A 22561-nucleotide genomic window follows, 5' to 3' on the forward strand; every position below is an offset into this window, starting at 1 on the left:
CTTCCAATAAACGAGTCCGGGCGTGTGAGTCATATTTTTCAAGTTGCATAACCTTCAGAGGCCTGGAGAGGGGCTTTCGCAATTTTTCGAGTAAACAAATTTGGAAATAGATAATTCACGTGAATTTCTTGCTACTAATTTCCCCTTGACTTCCGGGTGAAATGAAGGTAATTAACGAATTAATTGTTGCAATTCGAGTTCTTGAGAAATTCTTCTCTCAATTAATTGTCTTTGTTGGTTCCGCAAATTTCTCATCTTCAATGGATTGCATGCAATTGCAATTGTAAACAATGGAATTATACACGGGCTTTTCGGTCTGGATTAGAACAAGAAAGGACACAAAACGAGGAAACAATTATTAGCCGAGAAAGAGACAGCGGCGAAACGTCTCGTGGAAAAGGCGAATGCCCAGGAAAATCCTTTGGATGCTGTAGAAAATTTTCACAGCTACTGCACACCAGACGGTACAGATGTTAAATTACGATGTGAGAGAGTGGGAAATCTTCCTGAAGGAGTTCTACCCTGGGTATTCGACCTGATGGAGAGAAATGTGAAGGCAATGTACGAAAAATCGAACTGGGGATGGAACGAGAGTTCCAAGAGGAAGGAATTGACAGAACCCAGTGCCTGGTACCTCACAGCCAGTGTTGATGATCAACTCGTGGCATTTTCACACTTTCGTTATGATCTGGATGATAAAGTCGAAGTTGTCTACTGGTAAAAACAAAATAATTCCGAGTAATTCAGTCGAGTGGAAGTAACAAAAGGGAATTCCTATTTTTTAAAGCTACGAACTGCAGTTGGAGTCCAGAATCAGGAGAAAGGGACTGGGTAGATTCATGATGAAGTGTTTGGAGGGTTTGGCTGCTGCAAGTGGCATGAAAAAAGTTGTTTTAACTGTTTTCAAACACAACACCGAGGCGAGATCTTTCTACGAAGCTCTAGGGTAAACACAACGATATCTCGTCCCAAGAAAATGGATTAAATTAACAAAACAATGATATTTTCAGTTATAAATTGGACAGGACAAGCCCGGCGGACTGGGAGAATCTGGACTACATAATCATTAGCAAATAATTTTTTCTACATTCCTCTTCCAATTTTCTACAAAAATCCAACAACTGAATAAATCGAGAAATTTTTCTCGTAAAGAGAATCATCAAACACTGATTATTCAGATCTTATTTTTATTCTTTTGATTCATTATGAAAGTCAATTATCAATTAATCATTACACGTAATTGATATAAATTGATCACTCCTTGGGAATATTACAAGCGGTAAATATCTTCGGCCATTGGAGGACTCAAAAGCCCATAAATCTTACCCAATGGATCGAAACCATTATTTACAAATTAAAATTTCAACGTAATTGAAAGAAAAATGATCGAGGCGGTGTGCAAAATCACCTATCACTCTGAGAATAATCTCTATCACTTGCTCTTCTCACTCAAGCTACAAAATATTAAAATCTTATAGCTAGGCAAAACCATAAATTAATACTGTCATCAATTACATTTAAACCGCGTACAAACAGCTTATGGGAATGGAAAATTCTAGACTCGTCTCAGTAATTAAAATATCATTCTTTTACTCACTCAATCGAGACGAAAACCAACAGGTCGAGCTAATCTTGTTAAAACCCAGAGGTCATTGGTAAAAATTTACCAAAAAAATATATTGTTCATTTTGATTTATCTTGAATTAAAATCAATTCAGAGTTCTCCAGAGAAGATTGAATTTGCTTTTTTTTTTTAATTTTCAACAAACAATTGGCCTGATTCTAACAAGATTACGAGAGCCTTTTGGTTTTTCTCACAGAGAATCTAAAGCCCTAAAGAATTCCTAGCGAAACCTAGGATTGTGTCTTATGAAATAAGACTGATGATATCTGATGGGGACAGATATTGATACTAGTGCTCTTAAGAGTGGGTCCAACACTGTGAAAAGTCAGTGGACTCTCGCTGATGGTCCAGTCCTCGACGAAGCTGAGGAGTTTTCCAATATCGACTGTGCCAGTTGCCCTGTCTCCAAATCGATGGAGATCCTCCTCTCCCCAGCAGTCGTCGATTGCCTGTCTATGGAGGACCATTCCAACGCCCTTTCCAGCCCCATCAGGCACAGAGATGACTCTCATACTGACAATATTAACATCGACAGGCAGATCGAACCTCAGTGCCGAGAAATGCCCATTAAAATCGATATTAAAAACTGGATTAGGATGAATAGTGGCGAGAGGATGGAGAAGTTCCTCAGAGGCGAGATGGGCCCCCAGAGAGAGCGCCCCAGCAGGATTTTCAGGTGCTGGAGGGGTGGAGCACTCCTTTCTCTTCTCCAGGACAATCATGAAAATGTGATTGGTCATGAGATTGTCAGTGACACCCTGCTCCAGGCCCCTCTGATCATCCTGCATGAGTCTCCTGTCCTGCATTATCTCAAATTGTCCAGGTGCCATGGAGGCAGCACCCAGTGGCTGTCCTGTCAGGACACTGAGTCTCACTCTCTTGTCCTCGATGTAGCCAGCAGCTGGTAGTGGATAGTAATTCGCCTGTGTCGGAAGTTTGGGAAATCTCTGTCTCCTGATGATGTTGAGACCATTGAGATCAGTGAAAAACTCATCACCAGAGGCGATATCCGTGTCAAGCCTCATGGCAAGCTCGAAATTCTGGGTCTCTGATATGTCAACCTCGTTGAAGACGTGGAGACCCAGTCCATCGCTACCTGGGGAGTTGAATAAAGTACAGGTGTGCCGGAGATGTGGTAGATCCACGAAGACACGGGATAAAATTGGTCCAGTGACTAAATGAATTGTCCTGTCCATCATCGTGTAGACAGGATCAGGCTCGGGTTTGTCAGGAAGAAATAGGTATGCACCACTCTGAGGTCGCCCTGGAGGTGTTGTTCCATATTTCACGAACTCCAAGTGGACTGGGAATGTTGTCTCGCCTATTTTTAGTGCTTTGAGCAGCCCCGTCCTCGAGAAAGATGCCGAGAGTCCTGGTCTCACACCTATCGAGAACTCCTGACTTGAGGGCTGCGCCTGGAGGTGTTCAAATCCTCGAACAGGTCTCGGTGGTATGGGATTATTGAAGAGTGTGACGTTGGCCAGGTGAACACCAGGTGGCAACGACGAGTCCTTCAGGGGATGGATTAAGTAAGTGTTGATGCCAAAACCAGGAACAGTCACCAGGAATGAGAGCTCATATCTCGCCCCAGAGATGGCCCCAGGTCCCACCCAGACTGGGGACAACTGGCACTCCACAGCCTGTCCCATTCTATCTGTAACCCTTACGTAGGGATTAGACACGATGACAGTCTGGACTCTCGTCCTCACCCTTGGGAGGGAATTGAAAATCACGACCTTCCTGGATATCCCGTCGTCCCCCAGGGAAATTGTTATTCTATCACCAATACTCGTGTGATGAGTTCTCATCTCATCGAGTGTGAAGTACTGGGACTCGGGTTCGAGGGCCGGCCCCTGGGGACTCCTCAGAAGGTGTGCAGCTGACTGTTGAAGAACATGCGCTGTATCATTCAGAGCTGATATCATCTTCTGGGCGTAATCGACGACGACCTCGTCCCTGGCCGTTCCTGTCACGCCATCGTGATGCTGAAAGAGCGAGTGCCACTGTCTCGCTACATTCAATCTTCTCTCCAGGCCGGACTCCGAGAGGTGCTCGTGACCCCTTGCCCAACCAATCGATGAAAGCACCTCAGCTGCCCTCAGAGACCCCATGAGAACTCGATCCAATCGTTTGTGAAACGGTCTCGACGTGTAATATCCACTCCAGTAGTGATCATCCCTGTCTGCATACGTGAAAAAATCACCAGAGAGGCTCGGAAATTTCTCTACATTCTGCTCTTCCCTGAGGGCATTGAAATAATCAGTCAACGTTCCAAATTGAATCCTCACGTTGAACTGATCATTCGAATTCAAGTAATCAAATATCTTCTGATAATTTCCATACTGTGCGTCCCATTCAGAACTCTGTGAGTACCTGAAGTCGTCACCCAGTGGTGCAATGACGACATTAGACCTGAACAACTGAGACTTCTTCCTGTACTGATCGAGGAGAAGAGCTGCCCTCTCCCCAACATTTTTCTTGGTGACGACCTTGGGAGGCACTCTCCAGGGACAGCTCAACCCAAAATTTGGAAGCCTGAAGAAATCAAATTGACAGCAGACCTTGGGATCAGGACCACAGGTATGAGGCACGTCGTAGCTATAGAATGGCATCATGTGAGTGAGTAATTCACTGGATCCATCGTTGTCCCACAGCTGTCTCCACTTGAATTCCAGGCTCTTGTCCCTGGCAAGTCTCTTCTTCACAGCATAATGGACTCTCTGAATGAGAAGATTCTCCATCCCTGCGTTCTTCAAGAGATAAGGCATCGTGGGAGATAATCCAAATGGATCAATAGCCCACCCAGTGGTTGGTACATAATCCAGATTGGCCTTGAGCCACTGGTGACCCTGGGTCAGCTGTGCCAGCTGTGCCATCCAGTGGGAGACAGCCTCGTCAGGCATAACCCATCCACCAGCTACAATCTCTAATTGTCCATCCACAATCAGACGTTTCACCTGCTCCTGGGTCGTCTTCTGCTGCTCGTCCCACCAGAGCTTGAAGAACGACATCTCAGCCCATATGAATTTTTTTCTCTTGTCCTCTGACAATTTTCTCACCATATTGTTGAGAATTCTGTTTGTCTTCTGGCTGTAGTATTTCTCGAATGTCTCTAGCCATCCTGGATCGTTGTGCGAGTGTGGAACAACAAAAACATTGAGCTTTCGAGTCTTGTGCCACTGCTTGTCGTCGTATTTTAGGGCCCATCCCTGTTTCCAAACACCACCGTCTGGGTTATCGAACTCGAGTTGTCTGTAGAGGTCTAGCATCTGGATGTCAACCTCTGGGATCTTTTGGAGGTCGAAACTGCATTGCAGGGGTTTGTCAGGTCTTATCTGGGGCTCGATCTGGTGGACGTGGTGATTCTGGGGTCGACCTGGGGACAATTCAGTGTCCGAGGTGTCTTTTCTCGTGTTTATCACCTTGTGATGACGATCCAGGTCGGCCTCCAGCTTCGCCAATCTATTTTCAATGTGCACCCATTGATTCTGCAATCAAATGAATATTCAAAAATCAAATATCAATTTTGCCCCCAAAAAATCTGACAGTTTCTGTAAAATATCTTTGACAATCGCTCGTCGATTTCCGGAGGGGAGCTTTATTGATTTATCGATTAGTATTATCTATCGGCAATACTGGTGGGGCTCTTATCTTTGTTTAATCTTGGTTTAAAACCTGATTATTACCTCCTCGATCGCCAGTTTCTGTAGCTTCCCTCGAGGCGAGAACGTCAAATCCAGGAGTAGATACATCATGAGGCAACAGGCAAGAATTCCCCCAGCTCCCAACACCGCAAACAATTTGAAATATCGAAACGTCATTTGTGTTCGCATTATTTTCAATTGGCCGATGCTTTATTTTTATTATAATTCCTAACGTAAAACAACCTCAATTTTTATTTGCACTGTCAAGTGCTACGTGGTACAACTCTCGAGCATTTTTAAGCGGAAGTGATTGGACACTCGATTAAAGTGACGTGACACGTTCTTCTCGTCGATATCACATTTTCATAACTTAATCGAAAATTTATTATCGGTTTTATAACGTTTCTGACGTATTTCCCTGTTTGAGAAAATTCAGGGGCTCTCAGTTTTCTTCTAGGGGTTCTCAATTGATTTTCAAGGACTCTCAGAGAATTTGGGAAATTTTTCTAGTGATTTATCTCATCAGCTGGAGTTTGGAGTCCCTAGGCTCGTGAAGTCGTGGGGCTGTAGTAATTCGATCCGGTGACTAAGTTTGGAGTGAAATTTTTTTATTCTTTGCTCCAGATTAGTTTTTGTCAGAGTGAGGGAGTCAGGAATTTTTTGACAAGTTTTTCGTGAACATTAGGCAGTTTCAGGAGAAATAATGGTAAATTTGAAGCTCTGGGTTGATTGTTATTGGTGTGTTCACCTCGTTGTTTAATTATTGTCGTTGGATTTTTTGGGGGTTTAGCAAAATCCGAACGAAGACACTGAGTGGAATGACATCCTCAGGGCTAAGGGAATTATTCCTGCGAAAAAGGAAAAGGGAATCACTGAGGATGAGATTGTTGATATCCTAGAGAGCACGATTGACAATAAGACTGGGAGAGGTGAGAAGATCTAGTTGATTCACGAAAATATTCAATAGAATAAAAAATTAATTGTGGAACTGCAGGAGGCAATAATTTAGAGGATAAGGATCTGGACGAGCTCGATGAACTGGAAGATGAGGAGGATGAGCGAGTCCTACTGGAATATCGTAAAAAGAGAATAGCTGAGATGCAGGCACTTGCTGATAAATCTAAATATGGAGATGTCAGGGAAATTTCAGCGTCTGATTATGTTCAGGAGGTTAACAATGCAGGGGAGGATATTTGGGTCGTTCTACATCTTTACAAGCCCGGGTAAATCATCGTAATTAATTCAGAGAGATCTGGACATCTGGAGATGGGACATGAATTTTTTTATTCATTATTTGGAATCACCAATTGTTCCAGGATTCCCCTCTGCTCGTTAATCGATCAGTATTTATCAAATTTAGCGAGAAAATTTCCAACAACTAAATTCTTGAAGAGCGTTTCGACTACTTGCATCCCCAACTGGCCAGATAGGAATTTGCCTGCATTATTTATTTATCACAATGGAAATATGATGAAGCAAATAATCGGGCCCATCGAGCTCCGAGGAATGAAACTCTCTGAGGCTGGTAAAATCATTAATCGATAATACTAATAATAAGTTAATTAATTCTTTATTGGGTGTTCACTTGGGTCTCAAAAGTTATTTATGAGCCGATGAAATTCTCTGTGAATCAGAACTGGAGTGGATGTTGGGCCAGGTGGAGGCCGTACCCACAAAAATCAAAGAGGACCCAAAGCCAAAGGTCAGAGACGTTTTATTTTCCACTCTGAGGGGATCCAACGATTCTGAAGACGTCAACGACAGTGACGATTGGTGACACAACTCCTTTCGGATAATTTCGGATAAGTCGAGCTGATTTTTTTTTTATCGAATAAAGAGTTCATCGTTCATATTTACAAATCGCTTCATTTATTTGTTATTTTATGGACGTCGAGATGGATCTACACACAATTTCATCGACTCACCTGTAAAAATAATGAAGTACTCTCAAATAACTAATTAGAGCGATGACAATTGTCGAGAGCTCAAGGACACTGGCGTGAATTAATTATCCGTTGTAATGAGCTACGGAGGACGCGTGCAAGATGAGAAAAAAAAAAATGGGAAAAACAAGTGGCCGAGTGAGTGTCAGATGAATTGCAGCGTTGAATTGTCCTTGATTAAATCTACATCTGTGTGGGTTCCTAGACTTGTTTAGAGCTATGCAACACCGAGAAATAACACTCGAGTGAGAAAATCCAGTCGCAATGGCTGTAGGACAAGGACAATGCACTTTATAAGTGTTTTTATCTTTTTTTTTCTCTATTGGACAATTCAGTAGCGAAAAGGTATAGGGTGACGATTCAACTTGTCTCTTAGCTGGATCTTTTGTGGATATCTCCGAATCCAAGAGAGATAGCGCAATTTTTATCTAGACGTATTTTGTAGAGCAGATTGAGAGCTGCAAAAAATGTTCTCACAAGATTTTTTAATTACTCTCAGATTCAGATGTGTATGGGAAAAACTTATGCATCGGTTAAATCCACTTGTTACCGTTCACCACTTGGTCACTGAATTTCTTTCGTTGAAAGTCGAACTTGGTATTTATGAGAATCGATTCCAGACGTGCATGAAACTATTCCTGAATTATTTTCAAAGGCAGAGGCAAAATGCCAGTGAATAGGCCAGCGAGTTGTTTGAATAGTTCAAAGGGAAAAGTTCTGTTTTCGAGTCGATGCGTCACTGAACTGTAAATTTCATTGGAATTATGTTTAGAAATTTTATCCCCTTATGATTTACATAACAACCAGGGGAGATTGACAAAGGACCATTGGAGCAGTTATTCCTCTGTTATTTTACCAAGACAATATTCTCGAGGGAAATTCTAGTACAAAGGAATCTTTCTGCTCAGCCCCTCTCGATGACTGGTCGATGGTTATCGAACATGTGACGTGGCCCCCACTCCGAAAATCATTACACAAACAGCAGCTTAGATAAAATAGGGTGAGACTAATTTCAAGAGAACTGACAGATTCGAAAGTTAAATATTTTCTTTTTTTTACGCTTACTGCTCGTGATTAGGGCCCATAATCACTCCGTAACAAACGTCCACAAAATTATAGTTCTTTTCCCCCATATCTCCCCAATATCTCGAAATCTCAAAGAGATAGCGCAATTTTTATCATGACCTCTATTGTAGAGTGAAATGATAGCTTCAAGAGTTGTCCCCACAGAAATTGCGCTATGTCTCACAGATCCAGAGATACTCAAGCCGAAAGGTCATTTTGCCCATAATTTTCATTTATCGTCTATCATTAATATTTTTATACGATTTTGATTAATCAAATTCCTCTCATCTCTCCACTAATCAATTCTCTAACATTTCTTCAATTAATCGATGGAATTGCGATGATTATTTCGAATATTCGAATGAGGGTTTTGAAATAGTTCTGATCGTCGTGAAATCATGAAACATCGGAGAGCCACTTGAGCCCCCGTATCTCCAATCTAGTCTAGCTGAGTTGTTATGCAATCCCATGGCATTGGTAATTGAACGTAATCGCAGATACAACGAGTAAAATGTGCAATACAGATCGATAGATCAAAAACAACGATCGGTTAGATGTATAAATACACGTGTCCACTCCCTGCTCGATGCCGTCACGATTTCATTATATAAAAATACAATTAATTCGTGTCACGGTCGACTATTATGTTTACTGCAGCAATAATTTTTTTTTATGGGGTGATCCTCAGGTTTTCGGTCGTTATTTCAATCAAATTGTCTCCTCCACAAGTCATTAATGGCTTTTAAATGACATCCGCATTATTTTTATACTCTGGTAATGAGTTTTGATGTAATTACCGATGGGATAAGGAAATCTGTTAATTTGTTGCATTTGATGCGTTATTTGAGGGAAAATTGGGGATTCAGCTGGGGATCATCGATTGACTCAGGGATTAAAAATAGAATACGTCAGACGTTTGAGAAATGGTTTTTTTTTTATTTTATTTATTTCTTCATTTTGGATGAATTGGATGAAATTTTTCTCGATTTTGGAGAGGTTTCTGGTCCTAAAAATCGAGGAGAAAATCTATCGATTATTCGAATAGTGGAATGTCTCGTATAGGGGAATTATAATGAGAAACTTAAAATACGACGCATCGAGTGCTCCGACGAGTTTTCCCATTCTAAAATGTTTGGATTAGATGGAATGATGTCACAACGTGGCTGTAGTATCACTCGTACCCAACGCCTATAAAATCCCTCATGCATTCATCTATCATATTGAATGCTTCCTGGGTGTTCAAAGATTGTTTAAAGGGTGAGCGACAACTTGAGGAGAAATAAAGGGAAGGCTGTGTGAAATAGCTAGTTCCAGGGGAATGACTTTTTATTCTAGACGAAAATATTTCAAATCTATTTTTAGGGGGAATTGATAGAAAGTCGGGAGATGGAGGATAAATTCAGATACTAAAATTTCTAAATTTAAATAAATTTAAAATCGATTTTCGGAGGAAATTGGAAGTCCCTCGTAGAATTGCCTAGCAACAAAGTGTAATTTTTCGGTGAATTTTTTTTTTTGAGGAAATCATTCAATGATTTTTAGTACGATAGGTGAAGGAATGTTGGAGGAATTGTTGGAGAACAAAATAAACGTAAAATATCGAATACGAGGTTGAAACTTAAAATTCATGGAATGCACACTAAATTCAAAAGTGGAGAGCTTAAATATCGATGGCTAAAGTAAATAGACAAGTAAATAGACGAGTCATAAGAAAAATGCCTAGCAACAAGAATTTTAATAAAAAGAGAACCGAGAATAAAAACCAAAAATCCCATTAAAAGAAACCACCCAAATATAAAATACCAAAACAGGAAAAGAAAAAACTTGAAAGGCAAAAACGCAACGAAAAAAATTGACAACTCCTAATTTTCCGAAGTTAAAAAAATTCAATGAAAAAAATTAGAAAAATTAATTGAAAAGAATTGAAAAATCCATAACTCTGAAAATCCCCTCCCCAAGTGTCCCCCCGATGCACCGCCCCGTCAGTTGCACTCCTAAGTACGTCCCTGCACCCACGTACTCCGTAATCACTCCCCTCCCCTCCCCTAGGTGTCATCGTTACCCCGTGAGGGGCAAGAGGGGAAGGGAGAGGTATCAAAGCAACACGATTGGACCCACCATCAATCCCCCTCTCCCCCATAACAATTTTTTTTTTATCTTTTTATTCTATCACAATCAAAAAACCACCGACAGCCGAGTCGTACCCGAAGTCTAGTCTCACTTAATCGTCCAGTGTCTCCCCGGAAAAAAAAAATAAAAAATTTCCCTTTCCCCTTTGACCCCAAAAGCGCAATTGAGCAACATTTAAAATAGCAACAGTCATAATTTCCCAATGAAAATATTCAAGTGCCCAAAATAAAATTCAATCATCAATTCGATATATTGAAAAAAAAATCAAAAAATTGCTTGGCAAAAATCGAAGGAGAAAAAAAAAATGTTTAAATAAAATTTAATCCACCACTTCCTAAACCCCTCTCCCGTGTTACTTCCCCCTCCTCCGCCCCACCCATCAGCTCTTGGTACCCCTCCCCAGGTCTGGCATTGTTGTCATCTTGTTCCCGCGCGCCAGAGACCGTAACGCACCCTCGGGAGTGTTTGATAACCCGGACTTGGTCTCTGGGACACCCGTGTCGAGGCCCAGACCCAGATTGCCCAGCAGTTTGCCCCCGGCCCCAGTTGGTGTCACCGTGTTCTCCTCGTTCGGTTTTTTTTTTCGTTGCGTTTTTCCGTCAATTCCCCCATTCAGTAATATAACAAAAAATAAAATAAAATAAAATAAATAACGATTGTTTAATCGACAGCAGTGGGGGTGAACGAGAAATATTTGGAGGTATTTGTGTTGATTCGACGATCTCACGATTATTTTTCGTTGGGCTACGGTGAGAATTGGAGGATTGAGAGAGAAATAAAAAAAAAAAGGCACAGTTGATTACTGAAACACTTTGGGGATTAGTCAGTGGTGGTGTGGAATACGAATCTCAAGATGGCTGCTGACTCGGGAATGGAGACGTGTCCGTCACCAGAAATTGCGGACTCGAGGAAACGGCCGTTGGATTGCGACGTGGAGAACGGGGCGACCAAGAGGTCTCATTACGGCTCAGGTAATTAACGATTTATCCGTGATTTATTTTTGATTTTGTGGTGAATACGGTAGATTTGGGTGTTGGAGGGGGGGACAGTCTATCTCTCTCAATTTTATATGTGTGTCGCCGTTTTTGTGTCGATGATGAGGAATCCCTGAGGTTGGGCTTATCGCCCTTCATTTTTTTCTCCTCGTATTCACTTTTTTTTCATCTTTTTTTTCGGGCTATCTTATCTCGTGCCACGTCTTTCGATAAATTTCCCCCCCTCGGTTGGGGCGGGTATTTCGAGTGTTTTGGAGTATCGACGAGTTTTGAATTTGACGTTAGGGCAGAGTGGGCGGGTAATGGCAGCTGTGTGACTCCGCAGTTATCGTAGTTTTCCTTGTGGAAGAGGTTTTTTTTTTTCCGGGACACTGGGGGTTGAGCCCAGGGTGTTGTCGGAGGTGTTTAACGACCTGGAGGATGTGGACAAGTGGTGAGTGGGTTTTTGGAGCTCTGGGGAGCACTAGGTCGCGGGTCAAGGTCGAGGCACGGGCTCGAGCGACGGCTGTCAAACAGCTGTTTCGGGGGGAGATTAATTTTTTGGGGTCTCTGTCGGGTTTTTGGGGGTTTTGTGAGGTTCACCAGGTGATTAGGGGTCCAGATAATGGGGGAGGAGTGTGGAGAGGAGACTGTGGAACTTGAACGGGATTTTTTCGATTTTCTTGCATGATCGTTGCGCAATGCGACAGGTTCCAAGTTCCACGTGCGATTCAGTTTTTTCTCGACGTTTTTTCTGAGATTATACATGAGCGATTGTGTGAGGGATATTGTGACATTTTATGACGCGCATTGATGGCAAAGTCGATTGATCGCAGGTGGAAGAAATTGAATTTATTGGGTTGTCCGTGTCACGGGATTCGCCGATGAAATTTTTTCGAGATTTTGGGGGTTTTGAGGAGAAGGTATTGCCTTTAGGAGGAGAAAAAATGTCAGGGATTCACTCAAACAATCCGGCGATATTAGAGAGTGAATGTCGAATATTTTTGGAGTAATTATGAAAAAGTAGGTGAGTTGACTCACTCATTCGGTGATAACTTCGAAATAAAGGCAGACAGTGAAATTTCATCAATAACATTATTTTTAGCTCTCGATTAGCTGATGAAAAAAGATCACAATGAAAATTTCGCTATCCCCCTTTATTTTGGAGTGATGAGTCAACTTAACTTGTTTTACAACTTAGCCGATGATTTTAACTCCCTCTCTTCTCTGAAGTGTGCACTGCGGGTTGTGTGGAATTAACAGTTGGTTTGTAAATGTTGATAGGAGGAGATGGAATGTATCACCTCAAAGTTCTTGTCCCGGGGGTGGCGGCTGGTGCCATCATTGGGAAAGGGGGTGAGACCATTGCCCAACTACAGAAGGACACCGAGGCCAGGGTCAAAATGTCAAAGGCTCGTGATTTTTATCCAGGTACTGCCAATTTCCATCCTGATATTCAATCTACATTTTCTCTCAAAATTAAATCCCTTAATCGTCTCGTTATTAATTCTTCAAATATCACCGTATATTCCAGGCACTTCCGAGCGAGTCTGTTTAATAACCGGTAGTGTCGAAGCCATAATGCAAGTTATGGACTTCATAATGGAAAAAATACGGGAGAAACCCGATTTAACAGCCAAAACAACAGTGGACTTTGACTCGGGCAAGGCAACAGCCGAGAGAGACAAGCAGGTAATTAACAGCTCGAAAATAATTTCCGTAGGTAATTGATATTTCCACGAATGCACTGCAATGAATAATTATATTCTCCAGGTTAAGATTCTGGTGCCCAACAGTACTGCTGGCATGATCATAGGAAAAGGTGGTAATTACATAAAACAGATTAAAGAGGAGTCCGGATCGTACGTACAAATAAGTCAAAAGGCCAAGGACTTGTCCCTCCAGGAGCGTTGCATCACTGTAATTGGTGATAAGGACAACAATCGCAATGCCCTTCTCATGATTCTAGCTAAGATAGCCGATGATCCTCAGAGTGGCACGTGTCTTAACGTGAGCTACGCAGATGTCAGTGGGCCAGTGGCCAATTACAATCCAACAGGCAGCCCCTATGCACAAGCACCAGCCACCACGCCAACGTACACGTCACCAGCAGGTCTCAATACTGGTAAAATTTCCCTCTCTTTACCCATTATTTTCCCTGAAGAATCATATCTAATTAACAATTTTCATTTTATCGGTTACAGTGTCTCTGCTGAATGGTGCAGGTCTCAGCCTGAATCTGAACCTGGGTGCAGCGATAACAACAGGCACTGCACCAGTGACATCTCAACTGTTGGAGCACTTGAAGCTACATCTGAGGACCACAGGCTTCTCAGAGGCAGCAGCCACAGAAATTCTAACAGCAGCAGCAACTCTGGCCAAGTACAACATCCTTGGTATGGGCATTGGTGTACCATCGAGTATGTCATACCTCGGTAACCCAATCGACAGTACCACATCAGCAAATGGCTCCAACAACAACGGAGGTGTATTCGGGCCAATTGGCACTGTTCCCACAATGGGCTCAACATCACCAACACCCCGAAATACTCTCGACAGATACGAGCCCTTCGATGCATTCAGACAGAACAGCACAGCAGTATCAGCAATACACCTTAACAACAATTCATTTGGACTTGGAACAAATCAATTGTCACTCGTAAGTAAGAGCCCTAATACAATCGAGATCAACAACAAGGAAACCAAGAAAGTAGATATAGAAATTGCTGAGGTTATTGTTGGTGCTATACTTGGTCCTGGTGGTCGTTCACTCATTGAGATTCAGCACTTAAGTGGTGCTAATATACAGATATCAAAAAAGGGAATGTTTGCACCTGGTACGAGAAATCGTATTGTCACTATCACTGGCTTTCCAAATGCCATTGGTACAGCCCAGTACCTCATTGAACAGCGAATCAGCGAGGAGGAGGCTAAGCGTGCGCGTCACAATGCCATTGCTGGCATGATACATTGATTCCAATATTTATCGTAAAATATGTCAACATTTACATTTGCGATTTATTCAGGGAGACCGTTGTCCTTGTATCACACGTGATGGCGAGGTCTCATTGAGGAGACATTTATATTTAATCGGGGAAAAGACTCAGGTCAGGATTATTTTTATTTTTTATTGTTTTTTTTTTGTTTAATCACTGGGTCTTTAACTCCATCTCCTCGTGCCTCAAATTTTAGTTTCTCACATAACTCGTACATTTTTATTTCTTTTTGGAGTTGAGTCACTTTTGGCGCTTATGCATTGCCCACTATATACGAAAAAATTATTGAGACTAATGGGATGATTTCTGGGGGACATTCAGTAGGGATGGGCTCAAGTGAGATATTTTATTATTTATCTTACTTTATCAGGCGGCTACTGGATCTCCAACAGATTTATCTCGGACCTCTAGATTTTTGAATTAATTTTTCTTCACAAGTTGTCACTCATCCACTGACACACCCTCTAATTATAAATCTATAAGATTCTTAATCTATTATATATGCATATTCGTTGATGAGGATAACTATATGATTGTTCTGTGATACATCACATTGCGGGGCTTTATCACGTTTAACGAACAAATAAACACGAGAGTTCATCCTGCTGAGGGGGAGATTTTGTGCTTGAGACCAGAATGGTTGGACGGATTTTAATGAATAATTGTTAAGAGATTTTTTTTAATTATCTGCCAGAGGTTTCAATGCCAAAGATACTTTGACCAGGATTTATTATTCCTTTCGTATGGATATTTTTTCTTAGAGTATTCGAGGCTGGCTGGCCCTGCCCCTTGATTCCACGCCTCATTTCTGTTTTTCTGCTTTTTCTTGTGTTTTTTTTTTCTTTCTTTTTTTAATTATCCGGGCTCACAGTCAAGTCCAGCCATCTTCTCGGTCGTGGCACAAACTCTCGAGCGAACTCTTCAGCTTCTTGTGGTTGAATTCCAGTTGATACACTAGATTAACAATTTGAACATTCGTCAGGTTTAAGTCATTTAGGCGATGAGATATATTCGAGTGAGAGTTTCGCAGATTTCCATGATGAAATATTTTTTTATTCAGGAAAACAGGTTTAGGGGAGGGCGAGGGATAGAATTCTTTGTAGAGGATTAATGGTGGGGCCCAGGGCCCTCAGGTCCACTTGTGGATCGAGTGGATTCACTGGGGAGATGAGTATTTCACATCCAGGGAAAAATCTACTTTTTGAAGATTTACTCGATACAGGAAAATATTCCCTTGTCTATTTTCAATAGTTGATTTATCTGGTAATTTATGATTTATTTTAAATTCCAAGGAGAATGTACTCCGGTGTCAGTAGAATTTTCTCAATAGAAATGAGCTTTTTTCTCTTATTTTGCAATAGAAGGGATTACTGTGGAGTGAATAAAATCACTCAATCGCAGGTAAACCCGAGCTCGGGCAGTGTGTTTTTTGCTGGATGATAAAAGAAAGAATGTAGCCACTGAATATTGAAAACTGTACTATTTTATCGAAGATTATCGAAGAGTTCCAAAGGCGCTGGCTCACCGTATCTCCATCAAAAGTTATAAATTAACGAGGATATAAACAGATGAACTTGTATATTTATAAATACGATATATTAAACGATATATATACGGCGGTAATGGAGAAGGAAAATTATATATTAGCGAGTAAAGAGGTTTCATTAGTTACGTTATTTTAGAATGCAATATTTAATATTGTTGACACGAGGATAGGATCACTGACATTATTGATAATTGCGTCCCGGGTTTAGAGTATGACTCGTATTTTAAATAATTCGTTACCAATTTCAATGTAGATTCACCAATTTTTAAAAAATTCATCCAATCACCGAGGGATTTTCACATTTTTCTTTCTCCCAGCAGAGTTGGTTGAATTTCATTGACAAATCAAGTTTACGGATGTAATTATTCAATTTGTAGATAATTATATTTTTTTTTATCGAATGTTCATGAGATTGAGAGACGTTTATCTGATTAATACGAAGGGCATCATCACAGTAGATTTAGGGCATTGACGATTTTAAAAAAAACACTTGGGTTACCTGAGGTTCATCAATCACTAGACAAATATTGGCATCATCCACTTACAAAACTGCTGAGTCTTTAATGAATTAGCGATTACCATCACTGTCATCATTCTGTTTTTTTTCATTATTTTCCTGCGTGAGACATGAAGAATGTGCACTGACTCGTGAAAGACTAGGAGTGAAACTTTAATTGTTTGCAGTCCTATTTTTTTCCAACTAAATGAAAATTTAACAACTCGTAGGTAGTCTTTGGTTTTAGTGTTTTGAAGGTATTTGTTATAAAACTATTTGTTTAACAGAGTTGATTGAAATTTTTTCCAGTCGAGTTCAGATAAGAAAGTAGTGGTCAATGAACTAGAATTAAAAAAAAAAAAAACAACAAGAACTGTCTTACATCCCCTCAAGAATATTGTTTATAGTCGTGTGAAAAATGTAGACAAATTTGTTTTGCGCAGGAAAAATAGCTTCACGGCAAGGCAATGTACGACGAGCAAGGACGATTCGGAAATGGAGCTTTCTACTGCGTACCTGACAGTATTCACAGTTTGAACAATAATGGTTGAATAATTACACACACACACTGACACGTTAACGTGCTCGTGAGTTTCGCCAACCGAGAATGCCGAGAAGCTGGTTTTCCTTCTTTAAACAGAGTCTCCTTGAACATAATTCAATAGGTAAGCGTCAAAGAGATGTGTTTACAGACATAAATATTCCCAATAGCAATGAGAAAAAAAGAGAAAAAAAAAACAAACAAGAAAAAATAATAACATGACATTGATAATCGTGTGAGAGTATTCAACCATTGGTGTCAAATATTATCCAAGATATATGGAATGTCGAGGTGAAGAACAGGGAAAATAGCTTCACACCAGTTTTGTCCTGGATGTCGTGCACAGAGACGAAGGATAAATTCACCCCAATTAATCCTAACGGCTATAACGAAAATTTGTTTTTAAAAGAAAAAAAATTAAATCGCTTGTCTGTGCATGTCTCTTTGGTGATACTCTTTTGGATAAACCTGATATGACCCCCTGATAAGAGAAATTTATTAAAATTATAATCAAAATGAGCCTTTTTCAACGACTAACCTCGTTCCAAACGTCAGAGAACGGTTGATTATAATATATATATATACATACATATAGAATATAAACACTTGAATGACGTAGCATCTGGAGATAATGCTACTTACGAGTTGTTGAATGTTTAAAAGATTAATATTAATTGATAATGAGAGTAGATAAAACGCCATTAATTGATCGATTGAACGCGATTATTTCCGGTGGATATGGATGATATAATGATTATGTTAAGTATGTAAACTAGCCAAAATATATTGAATATTGAACGTATACAAAGTATATTAGGAAAATTCGCGTTCAATTACAATCGTTCAAGTGTCGAAGGTTTATTAATATATTCATATTCATTAATATAAATTAGAAGAGATATATGTATGTTCATCTATAATATATGCAGATTCATACACTGTATGTGTATGTATATATATATGAGTGGAGATATTCATCGATTACACAGTGCAATTCGTCTTTTTTTTTTCTCTTTTTATCGCCACTTCCATTATTTCTTTTCGTTTCTCCTTCACTCTGTTATTTTTTTTTTTTCAACATTGTTATTATCATTTTTCTCTGTTCATTCGTCATGATAATTGCACAGTTGTTACATAAAACGTGACGTCGAGAGGTCAATTCAGAATCATAAATTCTTATTTTCGACGATTCATCAAACTCATCATTGTAAGTGAAATTAGGGTGACGATTAGGGAACATTTATTGTTAAATTGATAATTTTAGGGATGTAATTGGTTATTGGAGGATTAGACGTGTTGGACAGTGTAGGAATTGCCTCGAGGTATCGGGAGATGAATTTATTTATGTATAAAGTGATAAGGAACGATCAATTCAACATCTGTAGTGAGGAAAAATATTAATTTCACTTGATTATTTGGTTGAGGCGTTTATTCCGTTGGTCTAGGATTGAGATAATAATAAATTTGATAAATCATGGATTGTGGGTGGTTTTGGCTCTGGGTTTTCGTTGTCGTTTTTAATATTAAAGAATTTTCCTCATTGCAATTACCATTACGCGTGACTTGGTCACGTAACTTGGCTGTGTGTTGCTAGGCTACATCATGAATTCATTGAATCATTCTCAATCTAGTGGGACGATTGAATTTGAGGGGAAATATTATATAGATTGCAATAGAAAAGAGAAAGATATAGATATATGTATATATATATACATGCATATAACAGATCATGAGAAGAAATATATTCTCCCAATTGTCGAACGATTGGGGGGTCAAATGCTTATTTAATTGACGTTAAAAGGAATTATTGAAGAACAGAGAAATAATAGCTTGTAATTAATAATAACATCTCATGCTCCATTATTAAATTAATGTGCCATAATTGTGCACTGAAAACAAGAGACACTATTTCCCCCATCTTTTATTTACCATCTCATTGTCACTGAAGTACACGAACGTGGATTGTTAAAGTTTATTCCACCACTCATTGTCGATGCCATGAGTTATTTATTAGCACGAGAGCAATGGGATGATACCTTTAATTTTCATTAAAATTTATTAAAAAGAAAAAAAGCATTAACTGAAATAGTGATTTGTGAAACTTCGAGTTGTTGATAATGGTGCTATAATTCAATCGAACAAATCCACGTCCACTATATCACATCACGAGGGAATTCCATGGCATTCCACATAATCACTAATTAATGACTTCATTGTGCATCATAAATCAAGAGTCACAAAGCAAAAAGAAAATATATCAATTAAACTCGCACGTATTGACAATAGCAATGATTTTTTATCCTTCAAAAACAAAGTGAAAATAATGACGGGATATTATTGATTTATCTTCTGATATAAATTGCATTGATTAAAGCCTAAAATAGACATCACTGTAATTGATAAGATTCAACATCACTCGCGTTTATTCCGAATATATTAAACGTCCAGAATAAATGAGGACCTCGTAAAAGGATAATGCAAGAAGTTAAGAAAATAATTGTACAGAAATTGTACATGTTACTCCATTTGGGATCGATTAGATAGATTATTTAGGTTGTTAATTTGGGGATTGAGATGGAGACGATGTGAATTTATGATAAAAGATGAAATGATTAAAAGAATAATAATGCAATATATAAATCCGGATGAACTCGTTGTTGTTGAGGTAGACAAGTAGCAGTAGCAGCTCGGGGATAAAACAGATATTAAATATTAATGAAAAAAGGAATATTAAAAGTACCTTGTTGAGTATAAGTAAATGCATAAATAGCGTTTTAGTCGACAGATTAATGGCTACACAAGATGAAATATTGAGTTGAACGTGGGCTCGAGCTCCCAGAGATAATACATATATTAAAATGTTCATTAATTAAGGAACGATACAGAACAGAGGAATATTGGAAATAAATCTGTGCTTTTCATGCTCTTTTAACCACTACCCTCGCCACTTTTCGTTTACAATCTAGATATCCCGAGGTTTTTTAATTAAATAGACAAAATAATAACGATATATCGAAATTGAGCAGCTGGCTGCGATGTACCAGGGAATCATTCGTTCAGAATGCGAGTATTGTACCGTACATTCCTTTGGCTATAAACCGTAATTTAAGGAAACAGAATGAAAAACAATTTTAATGATTATTAATGCACTTCTGTGTCCCAAAATCTATATCACAAATATCGTTCGCCTCACATCCACAATCTCCTGGATCACTCAAACATTTAAGAGACTTCGAGATTGGGGAAAAGTAATTAGTCATGTCCGGGGAATGTTCGGATTATACTGATTTATTTTATTTCACTCCCGAGGTCTCGAAATATTTTCCAAATATTATTCAATTGAAATATTTTTTAATGAATCGCTCCGCAGATCTTCGAGTTATTATTTTTCTCATTTTAATCGAATTCCATGAGCTCATTGGGACTAGAATTCGACAAGTAGATTATCTATAACTCTTGAATCCTTCGTCGACAACATTCATTTTTTCTAGCATTAATAGAAAAATGTTAAGCACAAATAAAACGCCAGTGTTACGAGCCTCTCATAAAGTGAAAAAATTAAAAAGAATAAAACAACTAGCAAAATGAAATTCCGTCGAAAGGTTTCAATAGGTATAAAGCTAAGATAAATGTCCTCATGTTTTTTCCCCTGCATCCGATTAACTCGAATCGTGTGTTAAAATGTTATCGCTTGTACCCAGACGCTTCACGAGAGGTGAAAAAAAAAAAATGATAATTAAAAAAAAAACAAAATCAAGTGGTTCGATATGATCATTGTAGAAGTACGGAATTATTGAATCGCATTTTTATCAAGTGCATCGCTGTAATTATTTTATTTTCCTCGATCATCCGTGTCATGTCGTGTGTAGATAAAGATTTCCATCGGTTCAATTGAAATGATAACCACGATTAGACATCACAGAATCTTTTATTTATTCACGACTGGTGATATATATAGATTTTTTTTTTCTTATTCGATTATATTGGGATAAGGAGAGGAATATTTTTCATTTATTATCGCGCCGAAGGGTTCAATGATTTTTTTCATCTTTCTCTTGGATATTTTCCTCTCTCTATTTCAATAGTTATCTAAGGAATTCGGTAATTTATTGAAACAACGCACCCGCTTATTTCCCATTACTCCCCATTTATTTTATCAATACCATTGTACGATCATATTACGCCCACATCTTCTCTTCGGGGTGATAATTGTTATAAAGAATTTAGATTGTAAATTAGTTAGTATTGGATGAAAATTATAAAGAACGAGTAATGAAATCTAATATTATTCTTACATTCTAACATTTATTTGCATCCAACACGAATTGTTATTACGTATCATCATTTATTTACTTTTTTTTTCCTTTTCTCTCGTCTTCTCCATTTTTTTTTCTCATTCAATGTTAAATAATTATAAAATAAAAAGTATAATATATTAACTATTTTCATTCATGAGAAAGAAAGAAAGATTTAAAGAAAACAAAACGCATCGTTACCTGTATGACAAGTGATCATAAGAGCATAATAAACAATCGCTCATTAAATGCATTCTGTTGTTATTCATTTCACCAATTACCTGTACCCGATTGCCACCATTATCCATGTTTTTTATTCCATTTCGACGTTTTAGGTCCGAATGACATCATCAATCGTATTTTTTCATGTTTTTTTTTATTCAATCGTCTTATACTCTTCACCAATCTTCAGCTCTCTGTCAACGTGACATTTTTTTAGATTTTTTTTTATGAGGAATTGTTAGGATTAATGTTGTTGAATATTTTGTAGGGTGTTTTGTATTAAGATTATTGATCTGTAATTGTCGGGGGAATGGAACGAGAAGATGACCGTTACTGGAAAATTTTCATGTTGGAAACATTGTCGAGCTCTTCTCGTTTAATTACCCGGTAAAATTTAAACAAATGTTAATCAAAATCAGGAAGTTCTTCAGGGACTTTTGTAATTTATTTCACTTTACTATCGGTTTCATATGTTCATCTTCCTGATGATTGATTGTACAAAGAACAGTGAAATGTACAAAAAAAATGTATTGTGACTGATGACAAATTACTGTAAGTTTCAGGTGGCAATTTAATGAAATTTTAAAGAGTTATTGTAATTGTTAGGGAATATTGTCACTAATTATGACGACATATCCTCAGGTGTAAATTTCAACATTCCATTGAAGATTTCAGAGTAAAAAATTGAATCAAATGATAATTATTAGACAAACGGAACTAGTCAATAGTTAAGTGAATGTATTTTTTTATGAAAAAAAGAAATGATTACAAAAATAAAAGACACTGTTGATAAACAAATGGCGAGTCTGTGCGCATCTCAAAATATCCAGCTAATCGGAGGTAAGAACAGGATTCCAGGAACATCTGGAATACTCATGGAGTATTCCGTATTGTTTCAGTAGTCGGTCAACTATCAGGGGCTAGATATCCTGGAAGGTGATGCATATTCATTCGAGAATTCTGGGTTGCATAAGATTCTCCTCTTCTCCTCTTCGATTCTCCTGTTATCCTGATATAAATTGACAACGCTGCAGCTAATTTTATCAAAATTTGTTGCAAATGAAAATGTTAGGTGAAGGGGGGGG

General features: G+C 38.9%; 4 protein-coding genes across 6 annotated transcripts; 3 read left to right on the forward strand and 1 right to left on the reverse strand.

Annotated features, from left to right (window-relative positions):
* The first annotated feature begins 11 nt into the window (after positions 1-11).
* On the forward strand, positions 12-1173 carry Naa40 (N-alpha-acetyltransferase 40). The gene is made up of 4 exons (XM_011311117.1): positions 12-167; positions 326-717; positions 788-946; positions 1011-1173. Exons 1-4 carry the CDS (start codon positions 162-164, stop codon positions 1075-1077), a joined length of 624 nt encoding a protein of 207 aa, XP_011309419.1. The 5' UTR covers positions 12-161; the 3' UTR covers positions 1078-1173.
* A 571-nt stretch (positions 1174-1744) lies between these two features.
* alpha-Man-IIa (alpha-mannosidase 2) lies at positions 1745-5783 on the reverse strand. The gene is made up of 2 exons (XM_011311118.1): positions 5311-5783; positions 1745-5112 (listed from the first exon to the last, which is right to left on the reverse strand). The coding sequence occupies exons 1-2, from the start codon at positions 5455-5457 to the stop codon at positions 1855-1857; spliced, it is 3405 nt and encodes a 1134-aa protein (XP_011309420.1). The 5' UTR covers positions 5458-5783; the 3' UTR covers positions 1745-1854.
* Positions 5784-5882: 99 nt separating this feature from the next.
* On the forward strand, positions 5883-7120 carry viaf (viral IAP-associated factor). The gene is made up of 5 exons (XM_011311119.1): positions 5883-5974; positions 6059-6197; positions 6263-6491; positions 6585-6793; positions 6903-7120. Exons 1-5 carry the CDS (start codon positions 5972-5974, stop codon positions 7043-7045), a joined length of 723 nt encoding a protein of 240 aa, XP_011309421.1. The 5' UTR covers positions 5883-5971; the 3' UTR covers positions 7046-7120.
* Positions 7121-10826: 3706 nt separating this feature from the next.
* Positions 10827-20675, forward strand: pasilla (RNA-binding protein Nova-1-like protein passilla). 3 transcript variants are annotated; one of them, XM_011311121.1, is made up of 6 exons: positions 10833-11377; positions 12665-12811; positions 12915-13072; positions 13154-13505; positions 13585-14039; positions 16862-20675. In XM_011311121.1, exons 1-6 carry the CDS (start codon positions 11260-11262, stop codon positions 16868-16870), a joined length of 1239 nt encoding a protein of 412 aa, XP_011309423.1. In that variant the 5' UTR covers positions 10833-11259; the 3' UTR covers positions 16871-20675. The 3 variants fall into 3 exon arrangements, with proteins under 3 accessions (XP_011309422.1, XP_011309423.1, XP_011309424.1); XM_011311122.1 differs by lacking the exon at positions 10833-11377 and adding an exon at positions 11432-11834; XM_011311120.1 differs by lacking the exon at positions 16862-20675 and having other exon boundaries at positions 10827-11377; positions 13585-16253.
* Positions 20676-22561: the final 1886 nt, after the last annotated feature.

The sequence above is a fragment of the Fopius arisanus genome, unplaced genomic scaffold, assembly GCF_000806365.1.
Source record: "Fopius arisanus strain USDA-PBARC FA_bdor unplaced genomic scaffold, ASM80636v1 scaffold00083, whole genome shotgun sequence".
NCBI classification, from domain to species: domain Eukaryota; kingdom Metazoa; phylum Arthropoda; class Insecta; order Hymenoptera; family Braconidae; genus Fopius; species Fopius arisanus.

Bases quoted from the DNA above. Each gene is read 5' to 3' on its own strand.
- pasilla (XM_011311120.1), top strand. From the start codon at position 11,260: ATGGCTGCTGACTCGGGAATGGAGACGTGTCCGTCACCAGAAATTGCG. The intron at 11,378-12,664 runs GTAATTAACGAT...AAATGTTGATAG, and splicing joins GAGGTCTCATTACGGCTCAG to GAGGAGATGGAATGTATCAC. The intron at 12,812-12,914 runs GTACTGCCAATT...CGTATATTCCAG, and splicing joins GGCTCGTGATTTTTATCCAG to GCACTTCCGAGCGAGTCTGT.
- Naa40 (XM_011311117.1), top strand. The intron at 718-787 runs GTAAAAACAAAA...TATTTTTTAAAG, and splicing joins AAAGTCGAAGTTGTCTACTG to CTACGAACTGCAGTTGGAGT. The intron at 947-1,010 runs GTAAACACAACG...TGATATTTTCAG, and splicing joins TCTTTCTACGAAGCTCTAGG to TTATAAATTGGACAGGACAA.
- alpha-Man-IIa (XM_011311118.1), bottom strand. From the start codon at position 5,457: ATGCGAACACAAATGACGTTTCGATATTTCAAATTGTTTGCGGTGTTG. The intron at 5,113-5,310 runs GTAATAATCAGG...ATTTGATTGCAG, and splicing joins AGAAACTGGCGATCGAGGAG to AATCAATGGGTGCACATTGA.
- viaf (XM_011311119.1), top strand. The intron at 6,198-6,262 runs GTGAGAAGATCT...GTGGAACTGCAG, and splicing joins TGACAATAAGACTGGGAGAG to GAGGCAATAATTTAGAGGAT. The intron at 6,492-6,584 runs GTAAATCATCGT...CAATTGTTCCAG, and splicing joins CTACATCTTTACAAGCCCGG to GATTCCCCTCTGCTCGTTAA.